The 17,964-nt window shown below is 37.6% G+C and overlaps 1 protein-coding gene across 1 annotated transcript in view; it reads left to right on the plus strand.

Moving 5' to 3' along the window:
- The window catches only part of LOC101896692 (uncharacterized), a 165,417-nt gene that overhangs the window by 55,397 nt on the left and 92,056 nt on the right, over positions 1-17,964 (plus strand). The window contains exon 3 of the mRNA XM_059127483.1: positions 13,898-14,998. Within this exon, the coding sequence (XP_058983466.1) occupies positions 14,058-14,998 (941 nt within the window). The 5' untranslated portion in view covers positions 13,898-14,057. The remainder of the gene's footprint in view (positions 1-13,897; positions 14,999-17,964) is intronic.

The raw sequence follows: 17,964 nt of genomic DNA on the forward strand, positions 1-17,964 counted from the left end.
GTGGACCTGCACAGACAATTTTCTGTCTTAGGCTGCAGTAGCCATTATGAACTTTAAATACCAAGTTTGAAACAATTCCGGTGAATAAATTCGCTAAAGTCATCAAAATACCGAATATCGGGAGGTACCGTTATATGGGGGCTTTACGAAGAGGTGGACCTGCACAGACAATTTTCTGTCTTAGGCGTAGTATCCATTACGAACTTCAAATACCAAATTTGAAAAAATTCCGGTGAATAAATTCGCTACAATCATCAAAATCCCGAATATCGGGAGGTAACGTTATATGGGGGCTCTACGAAGACGTGGACCTGCACAGACAGTTTTCCGTCTTAGGCTGTCGTATCCATTACGAATTTTAAATACTAAATTTGTGAATAAATTCGCTAAAATCATCAAAATGCCGAATATCGGTAGTAACCGTTATATGGGGGCTTTACGAAGAGGTGGACTTGCACAGACAATTTGCACATCACGAACTCCAATTACCAATTTTGCAACAATTCTGGAGAAAAAATGTCCAGAAAATCCTTAAAATACCGAATATCGGGAGGTACCGTTGTATGGGGGCTCTGCGAAGACGTGGACCTCCACAGACAATTTTCTGTCATAGGTTGTAGTATCCATTATGAACTTCAAATACCAAATTTGAAAAAAAATCGCTAAAATCATCAAAATACCGAATTTCGGGAGGTACCATTATATGGGGGCTATACCAAAACTTGGACCTACATGGTCCATTTTCAATACCAAAAGTTCTTCAGACATAATATATATTTGAGAAAAAATTGTATTAATCTATTTCATTTCGTTCGGAAGCTAGAATGATTTCCACAGACGGACAGACAGACGGACATAGCTAAATCGACATAGAATTTTATGCTGATCAAGAATATATATATACTTTGTGGGGTCTAAAATGTATATTTCGAGGTGTTACAAACGGAATGACAAATTTAATATACCCTCCATACTATGGTGAAGGGTAAAAAAAAAAAACATTCGCCATATATTTTTATAAAGAATATTTCCTCAAAACAAAAATGGAGAAAAAATATGAAGTTAAAATGGTTCTTTTCCCGGGAGAATGAACGACCACACCATACATGCCCTCCATCGAATGTTGGAAAAAATAAAAAAATGCAGCATTGTCAAGGTTAATTTGGTGGGCCGTAGTATTGATTTGAATAAGCGAAACAAATGTGTTCCGAAGTAATTTGATAATTTTGTAATAATAAATTTATTACTTTTAAATATTTGCTCCCCCCTAGCAATGACTAATACCATTGTTGGTCGAATGATCAACTTAAGATCAACCATAAATATTTACACTCCCTATTCATGTTATGTTCGCTCGCCACTACCCTGGTTGATTTGTGACATAAATTCCTTTTTTCTTTTTTTTTATAGCTCCCCCTATTTCCGGGTTTGCCGTTTCGAGAAAGTTGAAATAATGTTAATGTTGAAAACATATGTTTTTAAATTCAATTCCACACTTTTGGTCTCTTGACGATTTTTTTTAGTTTATTGTTCATGTTTTGTTCTGTTTATTTTTTAGTAGCCCCCCAAAAGCAAGCATCATTTAGATGAGTAATTGCTTTAGCATTTACTCGACCCACAAAGGGTGTTTATGGAAGACATAACTAAAAAACGATGACAAAAAATTAAAAAATTGTTACCCAGTCAACCAAATTTTAGGAATGCGAAATCCAATTAATTTTGTCAAACATTTAAATCCCCCGACCAGTTGTGGAAACGAAATCGTATATTTATCTTTAATTTGCAAATTTTGGAAACCAATTGAAAAGTATTAGTGGTTTTTGGGATTTTTTTTTCAAATTTCATAATGGATACAACAGCCTTTGACAGAAAACTGGATATGCAGGTCCAGGTCATCGTGTAGCCCCCATATAATTGTACTCCCCCCTCATATTTGGTATTTTGATGATTTTAGCAGCACCATTCACCGAAATTGTTTCAAATTTTGTAATGGAAGTTCGTAATGGGTACTACAGCCAGTCACAAAAAATGACTATGCAAGTCCAGGTCTTCGTATAGTCCACATCTAACTGTACCTCCACGAATTTTGCGGTATTGTTCACCAGAATTGTATTAAATTTCGTAATGGGTACTACAGCCTGTGACAGAAAATTGACTATGCAGTCTAAGACTTCTTATATTATTCATCGGAATTGTTTCAAATTTCGTAATGGGTACTACAGCCTGTGACAGAAAATTGCAGGTCCAGCTCTTCGTATAGCCCCCATATAACTGTACCTCCTTATATTCGGTATTTTTATGATATAGCGACATTATCAACGGAATCGTTTCAAATTAAGTATTTGAAGTTCCTAATAGGTACTACAGCCTGTGACTGAAAATTTCCTATGTAGATCGAAGTCTTCGTATAGGTCCCATATAACGGTACCTCCCTATATTTGGTATTTTGATGAATTTAGCGACATTATCACCGGAATTGTTTCAAATTTCGAATTTGAATAATGTAATGGTGTGTGACAATTTTTTTTTGCCTATGCAGTTCTCTGTCTTTGCTTTGTTATTTCTTTTTTTTTTGTCGTAGGAGGTATTTTTAAAATATCTCCTGCGGGGAATATCCCAGACAAAAAACAAGAGAACTGATGAGGATTTATGGCTCTTTCAGAAACCTATGTATTCCCTGCTCTACTCCCTGGTAAACATTACAATCGTTCTCCACGAATAAACAAACGTTGTTTTTACGTTGACAACAATAACGGAAGTAAGCATAACTATTTTACAACAACAAAATACTACAGTATCCCGAACAAACATGCCAACACTGTTCTATATTTATACCCTCCACCATGCATAGTATAGAGGGCATATTAGGTTCGTCATTCCGTTTGTAACTCATCGAAATAATTATTTTAGACCCATTTTTTAATGGAATTGTCCGTTCCATGTGAGAACTTTTCCCCCTGAAATAGAATTATTTATATAGGTCCACGACATCGTATAACCCCCATATAACGGTACCCCCGATATTCGAGTTTTTTTTTAATGATTTTAGCCACATTTTTTCAACGGAATTGTCTGAAAATTCACACAAGAAGTTGCTTGTGATTACTTTATCCCCTAGACGAGAATTGTCTATATGGGTCTACGATGTAGTACAGGGTTGCCCATATTCGACGGACCCATCTGGCAACGCCATAACTTTTGACAAAGATGTCACATCGCTTAATGACATACCGCGTTTGAAGCGTCAGTCCAAGCAGATTTTTACCATGAACCAATACACGCCACGCGAACGCTCTGAAATAGTTGAAATTTACAAGAAGTCAATTGTGAAAACTCAACGTACTTTTAAAACATTAAAAAATGTGAGAAGTGCGCCTTCTAAGAACACCATTAAGCGTTTATACGAAAAATTTTCGACTGGTAAGGCTCTTTCTAATCCGAAGAGGCCATATAAAAGTCGACCAAGGCGGTCGGCCGAGAATATCGCTGCCGTACGAGCCAGTGTTGAGAGGTCCCCAAGAACATCCCAAAAACGCCGTTCTCAGCAGTTGGGCATGGCTCGGTCCACTTTACAACGGATTATTCGCATTGATTTGCATTTGTTCCCGTACAAAATTCAATTGACGCAAAGAATGTTGCCTGCGGACAAGCCTCGTCGATTGGAATGGGCCCAAAGGGCCCAAAGGTCCGTCGAATATGGGCAACCCTGTATAGCCCTCATACAACGGTACCCCCGTTATATTTTTATGATCACAACCAAAGTTTTCAATGGATTTGTCTTAAAACCCACAAAATTTGATCCTTCTTAGTACTTCACCCCTTAGAAGAGAATTGTTTAAATTGGTCCAAGTTTTAGTATAGCGCCCATAAAATGGTACCCCCAGATATTCTGTATTTTCATAATTTTTGCGACATTATTCACCGGAATTGTTTCAAATTTCCTATATAAAGTTCGGAACCGATACTACAGTCACAAATTACTTATGCAGGACCACGTCTTCATATAGCCCTCATATAACGTATTTTATTTGAGCGGCCCGGTCGAACTTAACTTATTTTAGTTGTTTTTTTATTATTTTAGTTGTTTTTTTTTTTTTCGAAAATTTCCAAATTCTTTAAAAAGGCTGGATAGTTTTTAAAGTTCGTCCCAACCGAACTTAAGTTCTTTTTTACATGTTTCTTCTTCTATGAAGTAAATTATTTTCTTTGACATTTTGTGGGGGAGGTACCAAAAGTAGTGGGCCGATATTGCCCATCACCAAACTCGGTCTAAGTTTGATAATAATATTACAATGCACAAAGTTTGGGCTAAATCGGATACACCCTTCGGTACGTTTTGACCATACCGGATTTGAGTTTCTATCTCTGGTGGCAGAACAATGTCTATAGAGGTCAACGTTTCTATATATGTCCCCCACATAACAGTACCTCCCTATTCCGAATTTTGACTATTTTAGCCACATTTTTCATCGGATTTGTTTGAAATTTAGTATTTGTAGTTCATAAAGGGGTCCTACAACCAGTGCCAGAACATTATCCATATTGGTCTGCGGTTTCCATATAATAGTAGCGTCCGATATTCGATATTTTCATGAATCTAACGACATTTTCCACAGAATTTAATTACATAGGTTCACGTTTTGATATTCCGCATGCATTCTTCAATCTATATGACTAGTATTTGGAATTTCAGATGGAGCGCCTTCGAATATTGAATCCAGATATTTTTATTAATAAATGTTGTCTTTACCTCATTGTGGAGCAATTTGAAAGTTCGGTCCGCCCTGGTCTGGCCTAAACTTTATGTTTTTTTTGCCGTTTTTATACACTCAGTCATATGGTGTGCAGATGGAATATATTGGTTCACTCCTTCTGGTAGCGCCCCCGCAAAGGGTCAAAATTTTGAATATCCACAAAGCTAAAAACGTGAAATTAACATCCGATTCTATTCAAATTTGGTAAATTTCAATATTTCCATCAACACAATATAAGTTATAAAGATGGTAGAAATCGGACAATTTCTTATTGTACCTCCCCCACATAGGGTAAACGGTTTTTAAAAACAAAACGCTCAAAGAAAGCGAAATAAGCATCCAACACTCTTTAATTTCCACACAACACAACAGATCTCTTCTGAAGATGATATATATCTGGGGTAGCTTACGGTCGACTATATCTGGGGTAGCTTACGCACATTTTAACACTTTCTACAAATTATCAAATATCTCTTATAAAGTGAAGGAAGTAGTCGATTTAGTCCAACCCTGGACTACGAAATGGACAATATTCGGTCATTCGTTCGTAACTTACTCCATAGAGGGTCAACAATTTGAATAATCATAACCGAAGTCAAAATATATTTAAATAATCGAATATTGGCTGAGGGTATACATCTGTCGTTAAAACCTACTGATACTTTTTAACTTGTTGAATTGCTATTCAGAATGAAATTAAATAGGCGATACTCCAATAATTTTATAATGTTCCTAATAATTAGTATTTATTGACTTGTCAAAAAAATATATGTCTGCTAATTAGAAACGATCACTTGATTAATTTACGATTAAATTCATAAATTAATTAAGTAGAAACTCTTTTAATTTTTTACATTTAATGTTGATTTCACCCCCCTAAGCGCGGGCCTATTACATTGCTACTGCTGGCCATTACAAGCACAGTGAAAAAAAAACTAAAATTAATTTATGAAATGAAAAGTGTTCATATTTTTTTAATGGGCGTTTGCTTACTACTAGGAAGCATGTTTGCCACCAATCTAAATACAAAAATATTGAAAACTTAACATTTACACATACATATGTTTGCGTAGATACCATGTGTGTGACATTTGCGCCCAAAAAAATATACAATTGTTTTTTCACATGTCAGACTCATACTACATACATATATGTAGTTGGAAATATTTCAACCAAACTATAATGTTTGCTGTTTGCCCCCTTTTTTAGGCTCGTTCAATGTTTGATACTCATTATTAAAAGAAGTCATTGTCATTTGGCTAGTGTCAGTGCTCCAACGTCTGATTGTCACTGTCAGTGTCAAAACAAAAGAGAGAACCACACGAAAAAACAAAAATTGACAAATGAAATGGCCTAAAATAAGAATAAATCGGCGAGGCTCGGTTGAGATGACACATTCTGACAAGAAACGTATCAATTAAATAGTGTCCACGTCACCCCAGAAAATGTGTGACAACGACATTTGTTGGGAATTTGTTGAAAATAGTTGTTTTTTTTTTTGTCTTCTTTGGCATAAATGAGTATGAGAATGGGATTAAATATGTGACTTGAACAAGCGTCAATTACAATGCTCAAAAATGGATTTTGTACATTTTTTCTTTACTCATTGAGAAATGAAAATTTTAAAATCTTCTCTAAGACCTTGTAAATACCTAATACCTATCGGGGATTATAATTATATAGGTTAAATTTATCTGGGAAGGATGTTGTTCTAAAAAGATTATTTTGAATAGTTCAATGTAATTTTTTGTGTGGAGGATGACAAAAATACTTGAATAGTTTCATATGAAAGTAACAAATTATGAAGGGTAATTTTTTAAGGGCTATAGGAAAGTTGAAAAAAAAACAGGTGAAAAATCAGTAGCAGTAAATACCCTCCACTATTGAGAACAAAATTGTATATTTTCAAAAAAAAAAAAAAAAAAAAAATAATAATAATAATAATAATAAATAAATAAAATAATACACAAATAAATAACTAGAAATTAAAATCCGTCAAAATATTAAAAATTCCGAATACAGGGATTACTGTTATATTGGGGTCTATTCGAAGACGTGGACCTGCATAAGCATTTTTTGTCATAGACCATTACAATATTTAAATACGAATTTAACACAGTTCCGGTTAAAAATGTCGCAAAAAATTTAAAATAGGAAGGTACCGATATTTAGGGGCTATACGAAGACCAGGACATGCATAGACAATTTTTGTCATAGTCTGTAGTACCGATTAGGAACTGCAAATACGAAATTTGCAATAATTGTGTTGAATAAAGTCACTGAAATCATTAAAATACCGAATATAGGGAGGTACCCATATTTGGGAGCTTTTCGGACACTTGGACCTACGTGAACAATTTTCTCTCATAGGCTTTTAGGAACTTCAAATGCGAAATTTTAAACAATTTCCGTGAAAAATGACGCTGTAATCATCGAAATACCTAATATAGGGAGTTACCGTTTTATGGGGGCTATACGAAGTCCTGGACCTGCATAGCCAATTTTCTGTCAAAAGCTGTTCAAATACGAAATTTACAATAATTTCGGTAAATGATGTCGCTGAAATAAGCAAACTACCGAATTTAGAGAGGTACAGTTATATGGGGGCTATACCTAAACGTGGCCATATAGTCCATTTTTAATGCCGAGAGTCCTGCAGACGAGGGACACATTTGAGTAAAATTGTACCAACCTACTTCCACAGACGGACGGACACATAGGCGGACGGTCAGCGTTAAATCGACATAAAATTCTACGATCGATGCAAAAAGGTCAAAAATGTATCCAGGGTGAGATAAAATAACTGCAACAAAGTCAGACGACATAAGTTTTACATTTTTTTTAAATTTTATTGAATGAAAGCAAAAAATGTCGGAAATAGCATCAAATTTTAGAATAAGTTTAGATTTGTTCGAGTTGGTCATCTTTGGCACGAATTATGGCCTTCAAACGGCCAATGAAAACGTCACACGCTGCCCGAATGTTACTCTGCGGTATTTTGGCACATTCCCGGCGAAGCGCGCGCTTGCTTGAGGTGATCGACACTTTGGTATTTTTTAATGCCAACCTTGCTTTTCAAAAAATACTCCAGGCACAATAGTCCAACGGATTGGTATCCGGAGATTTTGGTGGTCATTGTGCGCTGGAAATGAAGTGGGGAACCTCATTTTGTAACAATTCTTGGGTGGCGCGTGCTGAGTGCGATGGTGCTGAGTCCTGTTAGAAAATTCAAGGTCTGCGACCAAAATATTTGCATGCCCCAAGGCTTTAATACACCCTCCATGGCGGCCCGCACCGTCACCATGGCCGGCGATTGAGTTCTGGTGGCCAACCAAAGATGCACATTTCAGCCGGCCTCTTTGGAAAGTAAACATGATCAAACAAAATTGTTTACAAACTGCTGGACAACGAATGTTTTCTCGTCGGAACGGAGAAAACCAAATTCGGCAGTTCACCACTTTCGGCCAAGCGAAGTAACTCTTTAGCTCTTTTGGGTCTATTTTTTTTCTGTTGCGGTGTAAGTTCTTGCACATTATGGAATTTCAATGGCTTTACCCCGAGCTAATTTTTCAATATTTGCCAAATGGAATATTGCTATATATTCAGCTCACGAGCCAGTTTTTCGGTCACTGCGACGCGGGTTTCAATCAAGTCGCTTCTTTACTTTTCGAACCATTTCTTCTGATGTTGCTGTTTTCTTTCGTCCACTTCCTTGACGTCAGGCTACGCTACCAGTATCACGGTAACGAGCGATGGTACGAGACACAAAAGATTCATTCACATTTAACTGTTGGAGTGCCCTAACGATAGTCACTTGTGGTTTTCCAGCCAGAAATCAAACTATCACACTTGAATTCCATCACGAATAACTTTTTTTCTGGAAAATTCTCACCAAAATGCTTTTATACGCTTATAAACAATATAATGAGCTGTCACTGGAATAATTTTAACAGCTGTCGGACGAGTGACTTAGAAATGGCAGCAGTCTGAAGTTGGTTGCAGTTTTTTCATCTCACACTGTATATCTCTCGAAGGGAGTATACGATTTGGTCCAAACTTGGTACACCGCCATATTATTATCAAACCTAGATCGATTTCGGAGATGGGCAACATCGCTCCACTCTGCTAAATCCCCACAAAAGGTCGATATTTTCAAAGGAACTATTTTACTGCGCTGAAAAGTAGATGAACCGATTTTGCTCTTTCAACGTTCTAATATTTTTGTTAACTCAAGGTCTGGTCTGAAGATGGAATATATCGGTCCACTACTCCTAGTACCTCTCCTACAAAATGTTTAAATTTTTGAATATCCTCGAAGCTCATAAAGCGCGAAATTAACATCCGATTCCATTCAAATTTGTTACTTCTCGATATTTTCGTCAAGACAAGATCTGTTATAAATATGGTAGGGATCGGACCATTTCTTCTGGTACCTGCCTCACATAGGGTTATAGATTTTGAAAAACAAAACGCTCATAGAAGGCGAAAAAAGCATCAAGATCTTTTTAAAATTCACACATACAAACATATTTGCTTACGCAAGGTCTGTTGTGAGGATGATAGATGTTTGCGAACCCCTTTTGGTACATCGCCCACTAAGGATCACAATTTGCAATGTTTTTATCTGTCATAATTTGCGAAATAAGTCATCGATGCTTTACAACTTGCTATATCTAAATATTTCTCTCAACCAGAAAAATTTCTTGAAAAATTTTTACGCTCTTGCAGTTCTGGATGTCTCACACACATTTTAACATTTTCTAAAAATTATCAGATACCTCATATAATGTGATGGAAGTAGTCGATCTAGTCCAAACCTGGCTCATCGCAATATTTATATCATATCTATTAAAGTCCGATACGAAATGGACAATATTGGCCCATTTCTTCGGAACCTACTCCATAGGTGGTCTACAATTTGAATAATCATAACAGAAGTCAAAATATATTTTAATAATCGAACATTGCTTGAGGGCATATACCTGTCTGCAAAACCGACTGATACTTTTTAACTTGTCTTTAGCTCTACTTTTATAATTTGCAAAATTTTTCCTGTAATGACTTCGGGTATTGCAAGTGTCGAGCTCGATAATTTCGTCGTTAACTTATTACAGAATGACTTAATTCAATACTTAGTTACACAGAATTGACTTTTTCTAGCTAAAAAAATCAGTTCTAGTAGTTATTCAAAATGAGAAAATTAAATATTGAAAATGGTGGTGCTGGAATTTCAGGACGCGAATCCGAAACCACGGTAAAAAATAATATATTTACAAAACGAGACACTACAATGAGTCATTATGAATAATTCATGATACAGGAACAACCGACATGTTCTTCATTTCCTATATACATGTTCGAATGGTCGCCTGGTTGCGTCTAACCTAACCCAACTCAACTCAACTCAACCGTTCAAATGAATTATATATTTGCATTTTCTTAATATTGATTTATGCTAGTTTGGTTGTGGTTTAATTGTCTGGGCCCTGTCTACATCCCCACCCCCATCTCTGTATGCTCCAACTTACCAAGGCCTGTGAATCTACCGAGTTTTTCCAACTAACCACAAAAGGTTGCAAGCATTTGATGGGTGCAGATGATTCAAATGAATTGAAGTTCATTGCCAAGCAGTCAGACCCACAGACAGACCGACAGACAGCTGCAGCCAGGCCCATTCTAAGCCACGGGTTATAGATAGATATCAAACCAAAGTTATTCAGGCAAAACCGAAACGCACACTCACACAGACTCGCATCGAACCACACACGAAGTGACAATTTATCGAAATCCGCTAGGATTTATTTTTTATTTTTGAAATCAAAAATTCATAAACCTCTATTCGAAAGGATGGAAGGAAGAAGAGGAAAATAAACCCAAAATGTTTCTTGTTTTTTTTTTTTTTATAAAACTTTAATTTGTGGTTGTTATCTTTGATTGTTTTGATTGCATTTTGCTTTTATTCTACGAATGTCAGGGGACGGCTACGACGATGGCCACAACGCCGACATGGATGATGATTTAATGCTTTTCTAATCAATATTTGGTGGTGATGGCGCTGCTGCTGCCGTTCTTTTGCCTGAGCCATTGTTGGAGGAAGATTGTTTCAAATCTTTTTCGTTATGCTGTTTATTTTTTTTTTTCTTTTTTTGATGTCCCAAACTTTGTTGGCATCTTTTTTTTTTCGTTGGCTTTGATTTGGCTCCATTGCAGGCAAGGTCATTTAGCCAGGCAATGGAGCTTTATTAATGTTGACATATTTCTGAAGTGATTTTCACATAACCGTATTTCTGGGAATCTGTGGGAACCAACATTTATTGGATACCATGGAAACGTGCCTGAATAATTTATGAGATGAGTGTTTTTGATTCACTCTGTCGTTCATTCGAGGAAGTGACTAATAAATTTGCAATTCAGCGAAATTTGTAGTCCTGACCTTAGATACAAAAAAAAAAGAAAAATATTTGTTTGTGGTTTTGGTTTTTTTGTTTGGCAAAGTTGGAGGGAATGTTTGCAGTGGAAATGGTGCGTTGGCTGGCTTTTTGGAAATTCGTACTAAAAGGGTACGAAAAGTACTAAAATATAAAAAAAAATTGGTTACTTGATGTTGGACAAACGAAAGGAGCTAGAATCTGAATGAGAGTCACAGGATGGAGTGCAGGGTAGATAGACCAAAGAGTTTTTTGGAAATCCCAACTTAAAGATGACGAAAAGTTCTAAAATGGTACTAAACTTCAAAAATGGTACTATGTAAATAGATAGAGCTAAAAACTTGAAATTTGATTCGAGAGTCACGGTTGGAAAGTAAGTTTGATATATGAAGGTGGTTCGGGAAAGTGTACGAACTGTACTAAATGGTACTAAATTTGGAATAGTTCTTAGGTTAGGGTGAACGGATGAAGCTGACATGTTTGGAATTTTGTATTGGACTCCCTGTTTGGTGGTAGGTTTGTGATAAAGAAGCGGTTTTGAATACATATATTACAACTGCACGAAAAGTACTAAATAGTACTATATTTCGTACAATTTAAAATTGGGAGACGAGATAGAGCTTGAAATCTAAAATTTGGTATTGGGATCGCTTTTCATGTGAACTATGGTTGGAAATGTGTACTAGGGTGAGAAGAAAAAACTGCAACCAACCGCAGACTGCTGTCATTTCTAAGTCACTCGTCCGACAGCTGTTAAAATTATTCCAGTGACAGCTCATTATATTGTTTACAAGCGTACAAAAGCATTTTGGTGAGAATTTTCCAGAAAAAAAAGTTATTCGTGATGGATTTCAAGCGTGATAGTGTGATTTCTTTATATTTGGCTGGAAAACCGCAAGTGGCTATCGTTAGAGCACTCCAGCATTTAAATGTGAATAAATCTTTTGTGTTTCGTACCATCGCCCGTTACCGTGATACTGGTAGCGTAGCCCGACGTCAAGGAAGTGGACGGAAGAAAACAGCAACATCAGAACAGAAATGGTTCGAAAAGTAAAGAAGCGACTTGATCGAAACCCGCGTCGCAGTGGCCGAAAAATGGCTCGCGAGCCGAACATATAGCAATATTCCTTTCGACAAATATTGAAAAATGAGCTCTGGGTAAAACCTTTGAAATTCCAAAAAGAGCAAGAACATACACCGCAACAGAAAGAAAGTAGACTCAAAAGAGCTAAAAAGTTGCTTCGCTTGTCCGAAAGTGGTGAACTGCCGAATTTGGTTTTCTCCGCTCCGATGAGAAAACATTCGGTGTCCAACAGTTTGTAAACAAACAAAATTATCGTGTTTACCTGCCAAAGAGGTCTGCTGAAAATGTGCACATTCGGTTGGCCACCAGAACTCAAGAGCCGACCATGGTGATGGTGTGGGCCATCATAACAGCCGATGGTCGCTATCCGCTCGTATTAATCGACCGTGGCGTCAGAATAAATGCCGAATGTAATCGCGAAAATATTCTGGAGGGTGTATTTAAGCCTTGGGCACACAAACATTTTTGCCGCAGACCTTGGATATTCTAACAGGACTCAACACGCGCCACCCAAGAATGGTTACAAAATGAGGTTCCTCGCTTCATTTCCAGCGCGCAATGGCCACCATCTCCGGATACCAATCCGTTGGACTATTGTGTCTGGAGTATTTTGGAAAGAATGGTTGGCACTAAAAAATACCAAAGTGTCGTAGGCCACCTCACGCAAGCGCTTCGCCGGTAAGGGGCCAATATACCGCAGAGCAACATTCGGGCAGCGAGAGACGGTTTGAACGCCGTAATTTGTTTCAAATCTGACCAATTCGAACAAATCTAAACTTATTCTAAAATTTGATGCTATTTCCGATATTTTTTGCTTTCATTCATTAAATTAAAAAAAAAGAAAAATATAAAAATTATGGCGTTTGACTTTGTTGCAGATTTTTTTATCTCACCCTGTATATGCAGCGATTTGAAATATGATAAGAATCTTAGGACTTCTTTCAGAATCATTTAAATAGAAAATCGGTCATATCGATCTACATATTGATATGGCCCTCTTGTATGTACAGGGTTGCCCATATTCGACGGACCCATCTGACAACGCCATAACTTTCGACAGAGATGTCACATCGCTTAATGACATACCGCGTTTGAAGCGTCAGTCCAAGCAGATTTTTACCATCAACCAATACACGCCACGAGAGCGCTAAGGCTCTTTCTAATCCGAAGAGGCCATATAAAAGTCGACCAAGGCGATCGGCCGAGAATATCGCTGCCGTACGAGCCAGTGTTGAGAGGTCCCCAAGAACATCCCAAAAACGGCGTTCTGAGCAGTTGGGCATGGCTCGGTCCACTTTACAACGGATTATTCGCATTGATTTGCATTTGTTCCCGTACAAAATTCAATTGACTCGAAGAATGTTGCCTGCGGACAAGCCTCGTCGATTGGAATGGGCCCAAAGGGCCCAAAGGTCCGTCGAATATGGGCAACCCTGTATAACTCCGATTTCAAGTATGTTTTCCATTTAATTTCACCAGATTTTTTCGTTGTAATGACATGAATGACGAACTAAATATACTATGCTGTAGGTTATAAAAAAATATCGATTTCAAATATTTATCTTTGTATATTCTCAAATTTCAGTAAAAAGCTTTTAATAAAATAAATTCTCATTTATTCTCCATTGCAGGATAAATTTCAACGCAGTCAATTAAACCGCAGCTTCCACCTCGGGCACCAGTTGTGGTCGATCTCCATTGCTAAACAAGTCACAGAACACAGAAGAGAATACCACAAAATACCTGCCAAAGAGAAATAAAAATAATTAAAAAACAACAACAACAACAAAAATGAAACTCTCAAATGCTTTTAGCCACATAATATTTGTGGTATTATGTGGTCTATTAACGGTTTTAGCTGAATCCGTAGACACAAGAACACAACAGCTGCAGCAGCAGCAACAGGCGTCACAACATTTGCAACAAACTACACAACATCATACACGTCACAATACACATCCGCATAGCCATCATCAACACCATCAACATCATCTGCAGCAGCAGCATCCGCACAACAGGAATCACAATCATCACCATCAACATCGGCCGCATCTGCATCTGCATCAGAATTTAAATCAACAGCCAACGGCAAGATCGCAACAACAACAACAAAGGCATCACATAACAACACCAGGAGTTGCCATAGCGGCGGCGTCTTCATCACCATCATCTTCATCAGCCATCACCACATCCCCACACAACCACAGGCAGTCGAGGAAATTAGAAACCAAATCTCTAACATCCCAAGTAGAACTAATCGATGCTGCCGTAAATTTACCAAAGAATTTCAACGCAACAAAATTGAAACGTTTAAATCAGGATGACTTCTATAATCGAGCCGTTCAGCGACGCTTCAACGCCAGACGCAATGCACGCGACGAATGGGCCTACAACACCTACAACATCCACACAAACACCTATAACTCGTTGTTGCCATCGAATCATGCAGCGGGCAAAGGTGATGATAACAGTGACGATGTGGAGTTTGTCAGTGCCACCGGCAAGCGTATAATTCCCGATTGGTCCAGACGTGGCGGATATGTGCCACCACGGCGGCCGACAACCACAACTACAACATTGCCACCACCGGCAATAATACCGGCGCGACGGGGTTATTCAACGGGACCAGTTACCGATGCACCACCGCCATCGTCGAAGACCACCACTGAGGATCCCTTCGAAACGAATGTTATTAATCGCAATCCCCCCATGGATGCCAAAGATATGGAAAAGTAAGTAGTAGTCATGTAGTTTTTGAAATATTTGGGGGGTAAATTTATTTGGAATTAAAATTCTAATCAAATACTGGATCGACTAAAATACCGACCGATCGACCGGTCCGGTAAAGCCCTACAATGGATTTTCTATTGATAAAAAGTCCTTGTACCTAAAAGTCAAAATTCAGGATTCTAATTTAGTACCTTTTAGTACTTTTCGTACAAATGAAGGACGCATTTCAAAACCACTGCCAAATCAAATTTCAGGATATCAGCCCTAATTATTCGTCCAAAACAAAATACAGTACCATTTAGTACTTTTTGTACAAATACAGGGCACTTTTTCAAATAGAAAGACATATTTCGTAAAAATCTAGGACACATTTGAACACCACGACCATATATCAATCCCAGACACCAAGAGAGAGTTCATTATTTATTCACCCATACCCAATTCGGCACATTTCGTACAAATATGGGACGCATTTCCGAACCACCACCATAAATTAATCCCAGATATTAAGAGAGAGCTCAATATTAAATTTCAGGATTCCAGACCTATCCTTCCCTCTAATACTCTATTTAGTACCATTTAGTACTTTTCGTACAATTTTAGAACATATTTCCAAAACAAGTTCCATATCTCAATTCCTAACACCAAGAGAGAGCTCAATATCAATTTTCAGGATCCAAGCTATATTCCTTAGCCCAACGCCTAATTTAGTACCACTAAGTACTTTTCGTAAAAACAAAGAACGCATTTTCGAACAGCCACTCAAATCTAAAACACAGGTACCATAAGTAATCTAAATGTAACATTTCAGGATTCCACCTCTATTCCTTCACCCATACCCAATTTAGTACCATTTAGTACTTTTCGTACAAATATATGACGCATTTCCAAACAGCCGCCAAATCTCAAACACAGATACCAACAGAGAACTCAATATCAAATTTTAGGATTCCAGCTCTATCCCTACACCTAATAACCTGTTTAGTACCATTTAGTACTTCTCGTACAATTTTAGTACATATTTACATATCTCAATCCCAGACACCAACAGAGAGGTCAATATCAAATTTCAGGATTCCAGCACTATTCCCTCACCTAATAGCAAATTTAGTACTATTTAGAACTTTTCGTACAATTATAGTACATATTTCCAAAACAACTTCCATATCTCAATCCCAGATACCAACAAACAGCTCAATATCAAATTTCAGCATTCCAGCACTATTCCCTCACCTTTACCCAATTTAGTACCGTTTAGAACTTTACGTACTTTTATTTTATTAGGACGCATTTCCAAGCAGTCGCTAAATCTCAAACATAAATTCCAACAGAGAGCTCAATATCTAATTTCAGAATTCCAGCTCTTTCATTTCAAGCACTAGTACTTTTTGTACAATTTTAGTACACATTTCCAATGAAGTCCTTCTATCAATGAAAGACCCTCAGAAGGTCTTCTATTTAAATCGAGACTCAGAAGGACCTTCGTATGGTTTCCTACCTGGAATAGACATTCAAAAACTTTCTAATTTTAGAAAATCTTCTTCAATTCTGGATATACAGGGTGATATAAAAAAACTGAACAAAGTCAAACGCCATTATTTTTACATCTTTTTTAATTTTATTGAAGGAAAAAAATGTCAGAAATAGAATCAAAATTTAGAATAAATTTAGATTTGTTCGAATTGGTCACCTTTGGCACGAATTATGGCCTTCAAACGGCCAATGAAACCGTCACACGCTGCCCGAATATTGCTCTGCGGTATTTTGCATGAGGTATTCCTGGCGAAGCGATTGCTTGAAGTGATCGACACTTTGATATTTTTAAGTGCCAACCTTGCTATCCAAAATACTCCAGACACAATGGTCCAACGGATTGCAATCCGGAGATTTTGGTGCCCATTGTTCGCTGGAAATGAAGCGGGGAACCTAATTTTGTAACCATTTTTGGGTGGCGCATGCTGAATGCGATGGTGCTGAGTCCTGTTGGAATGTCCAAGGTATGCGGCCGAATCTTTGCGTGCTCAATTTTGTATTCGATTGATACGAGCTGAGAGCAGCCATCGGCTGTTACGGTGGCCCACACCATCACCAAGGCCGGCTCTTGAGTTCTGTTGGCCAACAGAAGCTGCACATTTTCAGCTGTCCTCTTTGTCAAGTAAACACGATCATTTTGTTTGTTTACAAACAGCTGGACAACGAACTTTTAAGCTCTTTTGAGTCTAATTTCTTTCTGTTGGGGTGTAAGTTCTTGTACTTTTTGGAATTTCAATGACTTCACTCCGAGCTCAGTTTTCAATATTTTCCGAATGGAATATTGCAATATATTCAGCTCACGAGCCATTTTTCGGCCACTGCGACGCGGATTTCGATCAAGTCGTTTTTGTACTTTTCGCAAAATTTCTGCTGATGTTGTGGTTTTCTTCCGTGGTTTTCTTGTGGTTTTCTTTCGTCCACTCCCTTGACGTCGGGCTACGCTACCAGTAGCAAGGTTACGAGCGATGGTACGAAACAGAAAAGATTTATTCACATTTCAGCATTTAAATGTGAGTGCTCTAACGAGGTACAAGAAGAAATGCCCCGATCTCCACCATCTTTATAACAGATCTTGTGTCGATGGAAATATTGAGATATGCCAAGTGTGAATGGAATCGCTAGTTTCGTATTTTATGTGCTTCATATATATTCAAAATGTGGGGGAGGTACCAGAAGGAGTGGACCGATTTATTTCATCCTCACACTAGATGGGTTAATAAAATGATTGTGATGTGTGTAATTTGAAGGAAATTCAAAATTTTGACCTTTAGTGGGGAGGTACTTAAGAGGGTGAACCGAATCGTAAATTTTCGCACATGAACTAGAACTGATGCAAATACTAGATTTACTAGGTACCCATCTCCGAACTCGATCTAGGTTTGATAATAATATTACGATATACCAAGGATGGAAAAATTCCTTTAGAGTTATCGTG

The sequence above is a fragment of the Musca domestica genome, unplaced genomic scaffold (genome assembly GCF_030504385.1).
Source record: "Musca domestica strain aabys unplaced genomic scaffold, Musca_domestica.polishedcontigs.V.1.1 45, whole genome shotgun sequence".
Taxonomy (NCBI): Eukaryota; Metazoa; Arthropoda; class Insecta; order Diptera; family Muscidae; genus Musca; species Musca domestica.